At 40.2% G+C, this 10,351-nt stretch overlaps 2 protein-coding genes across 5 annotated transcripts in view; both read left to right on the top strand.

The window, feature by feature from the left end:
* The first annotated feature begins 153 nt into the window (after positions 1-153).
* The window catches only part of Hspa14 (heat shock protein family A (Hsp70) member 14), a 29,757-nt gene continuing 19,559 nt past the window's right edge, over positions 154-10,351 (top strand). For 3 of the 4 annotated variants that reach the window (XM_071599952.1, XM_071599951.1, XM_027928597.2), the window contains exons 1-5: positions 154-384; positions 1,515-1,595; positions 1,669-1,751; positions 10,031-10,079; positions 10,200-10,305. In XM_071599952.1, coding sequence (XP_071456053.1) covers positions 256-384; positions 1,515-1,595; positions 1,669-1,751; positions 10,031-10,079; positions 10,200-10,305 — 448 coding nt within the window. In that variant the 5' untranslated portion in view covers positions 154-255. The remainder of the gene's footprint in view (positions 385-1,514; positions 1,596-1,668; positions 1,752-10,030; positions 10,080-10,199; positions 10,306-10,351) is intronic. The other variant, XM_027928598.2, reaches the window with a different exon arrangement.
* On the top strand, positions 3,854-10,077 carry Msantd7 (Myb/SANT DNA binding domain containing 7). The gene is made up of 3 exons (XM_034636159.2): positions 3,854-4,583; positions 5,130-5,686; positions 10,031-10,077. The coding sequence occupies exons 1-2, from the start codon at positions 4,022-4,024 to the stop codon at positions 5,651-5,653; spliced, it is 1,086 nt and encodes a 361-aa protein (XP_034492050.1). The 5' UTR covers positions 3,854-4,021; the 3' UTR covers positions 5,654-5,686; positions 10,031-10,077.

Genomic DNA, 10,351 nt, shown 5'->3' with positions numbered 1-10,351 from the left:
TGCGCACTATCGCACGCGCTGTGCGGCTCGGGGGAGCGCGGAGAGACGCACTAAAGCCATTCGCTGACTTTTCGGAAAGGAAGGCGGGACCTTCACGCTGATTGGTGGCAATGCGGGAGGCTGGCTCGACAGACCGGACGCAGTGGGCGGGCGGGAACGTGAAGTCTCCGCGGTGCCTGATGGGGCTGTTCGGTGGCGGGTAGCTGTTGCCTCTGGGGGTCCCTTAGTTACTGCCGCCGCTGTCCTTGCCGCCTCATGGCGGCCATCGGAGTCCACCTGGGCTGCACATCAGCCTGTGTGGCCGTCTATAAGGTGAGACGCCGAGGACGCTGGGCTATGGATTTCATGTCAGGTACCCCGTTCTCGGCACCGAGTTATACACAGGTAAAGACGCCGAGTTGACGGCCTACAAACGTCGCTTGGAGGCGAAGGGCCGAGGAGGCCCGGCCTCGTCCCCCGCGGCTTATTTGGCAAGCCCGCTGCGCCCTGGTTGAGGCTTCTGTCTTCTCAGATGCTCAGGTTTCGGGGATGCCCAACGGTATCCTGGGGACGTCGGAGCTAAGGGAAGCCGGGAGGGTTCCGGGTACTACAGGGCCGCAGGATGCCCAGAGGGGTTCCAAGGATGTCAGGGTCACACGGTGCCCGGAGGAGGCCTGGAGATTTCGTAACTGTAGGGATTGCTTGGAGAGGTCTCGGGGATGTGGTCAGAGGATGCCTAGAGGGTTTCGGGAGACCTCAGTGCCTCAGAATACCCAGAGGAATCCCCGAGGCAGAGATGTTTGGATATATCAAGACCGCAGGATCCCCGTGAGGTCCTGGCCACAGGATTCTGGAGGGGTCTTAGTGATATCAGGGCTGCAGATGCTCAGAGGGGGCTCTGTGACGTCACGATCTCAGGATTCCTAGGGGTGGGCAGTCCTTTTGACGTCAGGGCCACAGGACTTGCTGAGTTTGGCCTTGTGTCTGGGATCCAGAGGGAAGGGGTGCGAAGATCTGGAAGTGAGCCCCGCGCGCCTGGCTGTGAAGCAACTAGATCGGAAGTGCTCCTCGGACATGGGCTTTCTGAGAGTTCAACAAGGAGTTGTGGCCTTTCTCTCATCAATAACAAGATAGAGGGAAAATAATAACGAATTCCCTTGTTCCTAGTCCCGCATTTAAATGTCAAATGTTTTGTTAAGGAAAGTCCACAGGGATTAGTACTACTTCATTTGTGGAAAAGGGAAGAAAGATGTATTTGTAGGAGATAGATAGCCTGATGTAATAGATGCTTGTTATTATCTTGTATAGCAAGGTTGTTATTATGTTTGATTCAATAGTTGACTTTGCAGAGCAGACTGAAAAACGGAGGCATTTGTTCATGGAAGTTAACCTACCATAAAACCTAGGAAATTAGTAGTGGTAATTACATCTACCATTTTAAAATATTGATAATAGTAACTTTTCTTTCCATCTAGATGGCAAATACTGGCCCACATTTATTTTAAAAAAACTAATACTGTTGTGTTTTTCTCTAGGATGGCCGGGCTGGTGTGGTTGCAAATGATGCAGGTGATAGAGTTACTCCAGCTGTTGTTGCTTACTCAGAAAACGAAGAGGTACAGTTCTCCTCATTTTTGTATTTAGAAATAATGAAAAATTACATGCATTATATATGTTGCTCTTTTTCAGGTGGTGGGATTGGCAGCAAAACAAAGTAGAATAAGAAATATTTCAAATACAGTAATGAAAGTAAAGCAGATCCTTGGCAGAAGGTATGATACAAAATGATACTTTTAAATATGGTAACAAAAACATGTTTATAAATTCTAGGCTTAATATGAAGTTAAATGGAACTTTAACAGTTTGTTATTTTGTTGCTTTTTATGACTGAGTCCTTTGAGACTACCCCAGTAGGACTATTTCTTTTGATTATTATTGTTGGATCTTATCAAGGATGAAATTCACTTAGATATTTGATTTCTTGCTGACAGATCTGTTGGTATTGAGTGCCAGAGGTGGTAATTTGGACTTTTCACATTTTTATATAATTATTATTTTTCTTAACTGAGGGAACTTGAAAGATTTTGTGGGAACTTGAAGATTTCGTTGCATGGTGCTTGGATTTTTCAAGATCCATTATAATTGGTCATAATTTATGTAGATGCTATTGATTTTCTTTCTTAAGGCCCTCTGACACTTTCTGGGAACTGACTTTTCCAGTTGGCTTTCAAATTTAATCATTAGAGAAACAGCTTAATTAATGTCTTATGTAAGAATCAGGTTAATCATCTGTTCTCACTTTAATTAGAAGATTAAAGAGGCTTGCTTCCTCAGACTTCTGTCTCCTCAAATTATAGATTATCATAATAATTAATGGTTTTCCTTCACTAGAGTAGTAGTACCTGATAGAGTGTTTTTTAAATTTTCAGGTGCTTTCACATCTATTATTTTATTTCATCCTCTGAACATCTCTATAGAAATTGGTAGGGCAGGTACTATCCTTCCCCATTTATGGATGAACAAATCATGGTACATGGAAGTGGTGGCATATTTAAATTAATTAGAAAGGTGAAGTAGATAAGACTGCAGTTCAGGTTTCCTAATCCTCAGCCCCAGGTTCTGTCCTTTCCCTGCCTCCCTACTAGTGCCAGGTATTGAACCCAGCTACATGCACAAGTTGTTCTACCATTGAGCTATACCCCCAGCCCTTGACTTTCTGTTTTATCTAATGAAAATTTAAGTGGACATATCCTTGTGTTGATTTTAAGATTTAGAGATTACAGATTGATGTTTATTTCTATTACATGTGCAGGATTTTATAAAATTATCTCTTGCCTGTGTTTAATTAAATACAACTTGATATTTTTACCTTAGGATGTCCAGAGACTAAGCCAAAAATTATAGCATTTTGGAGAGAATTCAGATATTTGTGATGAAAAATTTATTCCCATATCCTTTTACCTGTTGGTAAAACTTAGTTCAAAGCATGCTAGAAACAAATTGGCTAGTGTCAAATATTTTTCAAATCATGAACTGGAAAAAAGCAAGTGATTATAATAGGTCTTGAAGTCGGAATTGCTGAGAAGCCAACAATTTGATTTCTTGAGATAATTGTGATTTTACATGCTGTTATAAGAAATAAACAGAGGCATCCAATATATTATTGAATTTACCAGTTCCACCAATAGTAACTTCTTGCATAATTGTAGGACAATATCACAATCAAGATACTGATATAGCCAAGATACAGAATATTTGCATAGATCTGTTGCCTGGTAGCCAATAATATATAGGTGTATTTTGTTTTGTTTCTTTTATTCTGCTTTTTGGGGGTGGATGGTTAGAGTAATGAAGTAGCTGTCTTCTGCCATGTTATGCGGAAAGTGTTGTATTAGCAGAACAACTTAAATTCAACTTTTCTGGCCCTGAAAGTAACCTTTTAGTAAAGAAGTGCAATAGTGGCAGTCAGATGGATAACAAATAGCCACAACATGTTAGTTGGGTTAAGGTTAGTAAAGGACAAGTATCCTTCAGATATATTTTGCTTACACCCTGGTCCTGCCAGTACTTCTCTAGAGTTAGTTACCTCATGGTCCAGGGTATTTTTCTCTTTAGCCTGTCTACTTACTAGAGGATGGGGATTTTTTACAGACCCATAATTGTACTAGGTGTTAACCTTGAAAGCATTTGGCTCTTTGTGGGGAAGCCAGTTTTTTTGTGAAGCCCCCTGATCCAGTACCCACCCTGGGCAAACTCCCAAAGTTGGGCTTTCTCAGTCTTGGCCTCATGCCTATTTATGATCTACTCACAGGTAGCATTACTTAATTTGCTGCCCTCCCTGTAACTCTCATTCCCCTGTGGCTTTCCAGCCAGAAATGCGGTCCTTGGACCTGGCATCTCAACAATTAGCCCTGAGAGGGAAGAATCGGCTGGCTCCTGGAAATGTACTGAGAGTACACAGAGCTTCCCCACACCTTCAAATTTGCACCTTGCTGCCAGGAGCTTGCTTCAGTAGCCTTCCTTCCTTCCTTCCCAACCCACTATGGCCACTTCTAATAGCAGTGCGGGCATCCGGTGGTCCAGACAGGAGACACGAACTCTTCTCTCCATACTAGGCGAGGCAGAGTATATTCAACGTCTCCAGACTGTGCATCATAATGCAGATGTCTATCAGGCTGTGTCTAAGCGAATGCAGCAGGAAGGCTTCCGCCGCACCGAACGTCAGTGCCGCTCCAAGTTTAAAGTTCTGAAGGCATTATATTTAAAGGCCTATGTTGCACATGCCACAAGTATGGGTGATCCACCTCACTGTCCATTTTATGATACGTTGGATCAGCTTCTCCGAAATCAGATAGTGACTGACCCAGACAACTTAATGGAGGCTGCTGCTTGGGCCAAGCACTGTGATCAGAACTTAGTTGCCTCTAACATCCCAGGGGAAGAGGGAACCAGCATTCTGAAAGCAAAAAGGAATCAGACAGCTGATCGTCAGACTATCTTGAAAACAGTTAAGGAATCAGATGAGGATTGTCAGCTGAGAATCAGTGACCGGATGCAAGAATCCAGTGACCTCGAGGACTCCTGGGCTGAATCCTCGGGTGCAGGTAACTCCCAAGCATGTGAAGAATTGGGGTCTCGGAGTCACTTGGTTCCAAACAGCAATGAGTGGTTGGATAGTGCCCTCTTTAGCATAGGCCTTATTCCTGCCCCAATCCCACCCTTTTTTTAACTTCATAATAAGATAAAGGGCTCAAGGTTTTAAAAAGCCACCACCCTAGGTATGTAAGAAATTAGAACTCCTTAATTCTTGGAACGAAAATGGAAGACATTCTTTTTAGAACCAAAAAGCATTTCCCCATTATTTCTTAGGGGAGTTCGGAATTTGTGGGAATCAAATGGGTTGGATAGCTAGTAGAAAGGGGTTTGGCAAGGCAGGGGGGGAATTTTTGGAGTTGAGACAACAATAGGCCAAAATGTCCCGATTGAAGAATGATTTCCATTCCCTTGTGGAGAGAGGCCTTTCCAAGAATCATCCTAGTTTTGTAACTGTCTCAAAACTCTGCTGTAACTCTGCTGTAACTCTGCTGCTGGCTCCAAGCATTCCCTTACCAGGAGTGTCCTCTTTGCAACGTTGTTGCTTTGTTTTTCAGGGTGCTCTCAAGGGACCCCCAGCTACAGCAGCTCCCACAACCTTTTCAGAGGTGCAGCTGCTCTCTGTCAGAGCAGCCCTATGACCAGACGGGGTATGTCGGGTGAACCCAGTCCCTGCACCAGCACCAGCCGAAACACTCCTTGTGTAGCCTCCACACCGCGACCTCCGGTCTCCTCTTCCAGAGTTGGTTTTGTCTCTAGCGAGGATAGGCCTTTGACCAGTGAGCCCCCTCCAAAGTGGGCAAGGCGAAGAAGGCGGTCAGTGGCCAGAACTATTGCAGCTGAGTTGGCAGAAAACAGGAGATTGGCACGAGAACTTTCAAAGCGTGAGGAAGAAAAACTGGACAGGTTGATTGCTATTGGTGAGGAGGCCAGTGCCCAGCAAGACGCTGCCAATGAGCTGCGCAGGGATGCTGTCATCGCAGTCAGACGCCTGGCGACAGCAGTGGAAGAGGCAACTGGTGCTTTTCAGCTAGGGCTCGAAAAATTGCTTCAAAGGTTGATTTCAAATACCAAAAGCTAGGAACTGGTTTCAAAAGGATATATTTCCTAAACGGTAGAAATCTACTTCCAATACCTGTCTTCTGGTACTCTGACATCTTTTCTATATCAGGAAAAAAAAGAGTAGACAAACCATTAATATAGTAGTAGGGAGTCAACTTGTAAATTCCTTTTCCTGGGATTCTCCACTAATTGAAAGACCTTTCAGAAGTGTGAGGGGTGGCCTAGTAGAAAACAGATGGAGCCAAGTTCAAGTGAGCTAACTTGTCCTGGCTTTGTCACAGATATGAGGCAATTTACTTTACCTCTCTGCAACAGTTTCCCCATCTGTAAAATGGTGGATAGATGATAACTCCTGCCCTGCCTACCTCACAGGGTTGTTGTGAGGATCAGATGGCTAATAGATGTGAAAGGTTTAAACTTTTAAAAGCACTATACACATGTAAGTTATTACACATATAAACTTGGCTTTGGCAAGGCCAGGGTGAGCACATTAGTTTACAATATGGCCATGTACCATGACCTCATTGCTTGAATCTTGACTTGTTTAATTTGCTTCATGGAGTATGAGATCTTAATTATTAAATCCTTCTGTGGCTCATTAGACTCGTATAGGCACAACATGTATTTGTCTTCTATAATTTAACTGCCGTGTCTCTGACATGTCTACTAGTAGGTGCCCTATTTTAGTAGTCAAACCAGCTTTCCCTCCTTCATTTTACTAGTTCTTAGTCTTCTTTCAAGACAAGGATATAATTAAGAACTGACTAGGTACCAAAATAGTGCATTATGGTTCATATTGATAATCTTCAATATGGTGAAATATTGGCTGTTTTATAAAATAGTGTAAGTAAATTCTTTGCATTTCATATCATTTGGATTCCTTTGTGTGCACAGGTTATATCTTTAAATTTTGGTTGCCATTGGAATATTTGGGAAACAATTTGGATTATGTCAATTTCCAACTTATTATTAGCTAATTTTTTTCTTTTTTGGCTTTGGTTTTGGTTTATTTTTATTTTATTTATTTTTTTGTCTAGCCTGTTATAAAGGGCAAGTCCTAGCAAACTTTCCTTTCAGGGAACTTTCCATGGTCAATCACTTTTTCTCAAGTGGTATAAATAAAAGTTCAAGTAGTTAGTGGCATCTAGTGGAAGAGAACAGCTTTGTTTCCTGTTAGCTCTGAGAATATTAGAGGGTGTTGTGGACAGGAACAGCCTGCAAATAGGTAACTCCTTTTACGCACAGCCCTTATTAAACATACTTCCTCACCCAAGCACACACATTCTCTAGTGAGATAAGCAACACTTCCAGTTTACTTCAGAAGGAAAGTCATTACTTAAAACCGTCAGTGGTTTACTTAGTACTTTCAGGAAATTCAAATAGGAGTCTTGGATTTAAAAAGTTTCCTGCAGTCAAGAATCTGGGAGGTGGGATGGAAGTACATAGGGAGAGGTTTTGTTTTGTACACTGCAGGTCTGGGTTCATATCTAAATCCCAGAAGTGCAAATAGATAAAGAAATACAAAACTAGGACCTACCTGAAATTGTGAACAGCTAGCTAACAAGCAAGCTGCTCTGATAAATGACTGGTGGATATGTGAACCAGCTGGTGTGGTAGAATGCACTGGAATCTAGTTAGAACTCCTAGACTATCTCTGTCATGGTTTGTTTCATGGGGCAAATCACTTGCCCTTTTTGTGCCACTATTTGTTTATTTCTTACTTGAGAGATTTGTACTAGATGATTTTCTTCCTAGTAACTTTCAGTTCTTAAAAAAAAATTAATAGCATAATAAAAGAAAAATGAAAATGAAACCTTAATTGTCATTTTCAGTCACAGCAGCATATTAATGTATGTTTGAAAGACTGGCAACAATTGTATTTTAAGGGAGCACCCTATGGTATTAATGTTTATTAATGTACCCATGAACTTCTAAGCACTGCATCATGCTTACAGATTCCTTACTTTCAAGAAGCATGTGTTAAGGCATTGAAATGGATATACATATATCCATTGTTTAAATTGTTTTAGGCCGTTATGTGGAAAGATGTGTCAGTTATAACTGGCTAACACTAATGTAGATAAATAGATTATCTGGGAAAACAGGGAAGTACTTGAAGGAGAGTTGGACCTGTCCCATATAAAACTACTAATTGTAGCAAAGTACATAGGCAGGGATTTACTTAAGATAATAAAGTGCTGAAGAACAAAAGTGGAATTAAACTTTGGTGATAGATTGTGAATATCTAACAGGTGAAATAACCATAATGTGGGAATAAAAGTTAAGGGAAAGGTCCTTAAGAAGTAGTAGGAAAATATGCTAAGATATTAAAGGGAGAGAATTTGTAATAAAGGGAGACCATGTACAAGAAAGCAAGCTGGGAATCCTACCTAAGCCCCAGGCCCAACCATTACTACTAAAGTGAGAAACTAACAATTGTTCTACCTACCTCACAGGGGTGTTGTGAGGATCCAATGAACAGATGAATGTAAAAGCACTGTTAGACATGTAGGCACTAAAATGTAATAGGAGTGGGGATGGAGACCCTGTAGCACTTGAGTGCTGGTGTGTGCCATGCCTGGGGGCCTGATGACTGTAAGGGTTACTTGAGGAAGAGGAAAAAGTGGTATTACTGGTAAAGTTTGTGATGCAATGGTAGGATTCATGCTGCCTCCTAAAGACCATGATATGAATGAGGTGCTATGTAGACCAGCTTCCACCACGTTTGTTTTTCTGTTAAGTAATTTAATCCGAGTGTGGACAAATAAAGTTTTTACTTGTGTGTAGTTGTGGGTCAGTCCGCTACTTTCTGAAGATATCTGTGCACCTGTGTCACCTCCGTTCTCTGCTTTCCGTATCTCTGCTTTTGAGTCTCTAGTGTCTTGCCTGTATGTGGCCTTAAGAGCAACATGTGCTTTCTGTTTGCATATAAAAGAGGGCCTCTTTGCATGGCAATTAAGAAATCATTTTCTATTTCTAAAAGATCTGTGAATTGAATAAAAATATCTTTCCTTGAAAATTATCCCAAGTGGTAGATAACCTACACATAGTTGAATAAATTATCTTGGTTGACTTAATTCTGTCCTAAAGAAAATAGCCAGTGTCAAAGTGTCATGCTGAAATTGTTGTATTGGTGCAAAATCCCACTGTAGGCACACTTCATCTTTTTTTTCCTAAAAATACTTGGAATGTTGTCTTAATATTGGTTTAGAAAAAAGGAGCAGAGGAGTTATTGAATACTAAACTTTGTATTGAATATCTGGATGCCAGCCTTTACTTAACTATGTCACTTTGGGCTGGCTCCTTACCTGTTTCTCCTCCCATTAGTTGATTTTTTTTAGGGAATAGAGAAGGAAGAGTAATCTGCAAGTATACTAGAATTATAAGCCAAATTAGTCCATTTTAAACCCTTTTGTCTTCCTCTTGTTTACCTGGTTAAAGGTCTTTATATGTTGTGTAACCCACAATGAGTCAATATTAATTTTTAGCTCTTAATATACAATTTAGACTGTTTCTGTGTATAATAGCCATATCTACTTGGATGACTACTAGTAGAGATGCTAATCGATTTCATCTTAACTTCTAGATGAATTTAGCTAAGGATCAGAGATTCTCATCCCTGCAGGGGTAGAAGTATAGTGGTCATTTACCATATTAGTGGTGAAAGGCTGAGGGGATTTGCACCTTTTTGAATTATGAGTCTGCCCCTCTCTGAACCTGTTTATCTCTAAAATAGTGGCCATCAAATGAATTTTTGGGTCAAATAGGTAATAAATGTGAAAATACTCTGTAAATTGATATAATCTTGAGCAACAAAACAGTCCTTGCTTTCATGTTTTCTTTGCCATATACATTTATTTAATTGTCTGTATGGGATATTATAGAACTGTCTATACTGGATATAGCAGTACTATCTTTCCATATACAAACATTTATACTTTTGCTTGGTCTTTTGATTTGGGGTATTGATTTTTTTGTTCAGAAATCTAGCCACAAAGGTGATGTTAGATCTTTGCCCTTAGTTTACAATGTTATCTCCTTTGTCCTTTTTATCTCAGTGGCTGGGTCTTCAGGATTATAGGCGTGAAATTGTAAGATATAAAATCATTGACATTATGAAAAACTGCCTCAAAATATATTGGCAAGATCAGAATAAGAGTTATTTACTTTCAAATGTGGAGCTTAGTACTTTAGTAGAATTACTATAACCATTTAAATACTCCATTTAATTCTGTTTTCTGTAATTGAAAAAATTTTTTATTAAGCAGTTTAATAATTTTGTTGATATTTTAATGTTTGTCCAGTGATATTGAAAAATGTAGTGATCTTTAAACTTTACATATCTACAATACTAATTTTAATAATTAGCTATCTTTATATTTCTCTTTATGGACAGCTCTGATGACCCACAAGCTCAGAAATACATCATGGAAAGTAAATGTTTAGTGAGTATGATTCTCTTATTGCTTTCCTGTCACACAAGTAATTGCCAAAGATCATGTAATATTGATTTGAAACTATATTAAAAAAATTATTGCTCAGCACAATTATAATTTCTTTTCTAGGTTGTTGAGAAAAATGGGAAATTACGATATGAAATAGATACCGGAGAAGAAACAAAATTTGTTAATCCAGAAGATGTTGCCAGACTGATATTTAGTAAAATGAAAGGTATTGAACAAAAGAGAAAACAATTAACTTTGAATGATCTTTAAAA

This window comes from Marmota flaviventris, chromosome 12, assembly GCF_047511675.1.
Source record: "Marmota flaviventris isolate mMarFla1 chromosome 12, mMarFla1.hap1, whole genome shotgun sequence".
Taxonomy (NCBI): domain Eukaryota; kingdom Metazoa; phylum Chordata; class Mammalia; order Rodentia; family Sciuridae; genus Marmota; species Marmota flaviventris.
The sequence above is the reverse complement of the archived record's forward strand: the minus strand, read 5'-3'. Positions and strand labels throughout refer to the sequence as shown.

Coding starts and splice junctions, on each gene's coding strand:
- Msantd7 (XM_034636159.2), top strand. CDS start 4,022: ATGGCCACTTCTAATAGCAGTGCGGGCATCCGGTGGTCCAGACAGGAG. Junction 4,584..5,129: donor GGCTGAATCCTCGGGTGCAG/GTAACTCCCAAG, acceptor TTTGTTTTTCAG/GGTGCTCTCAAGGGACCCCC.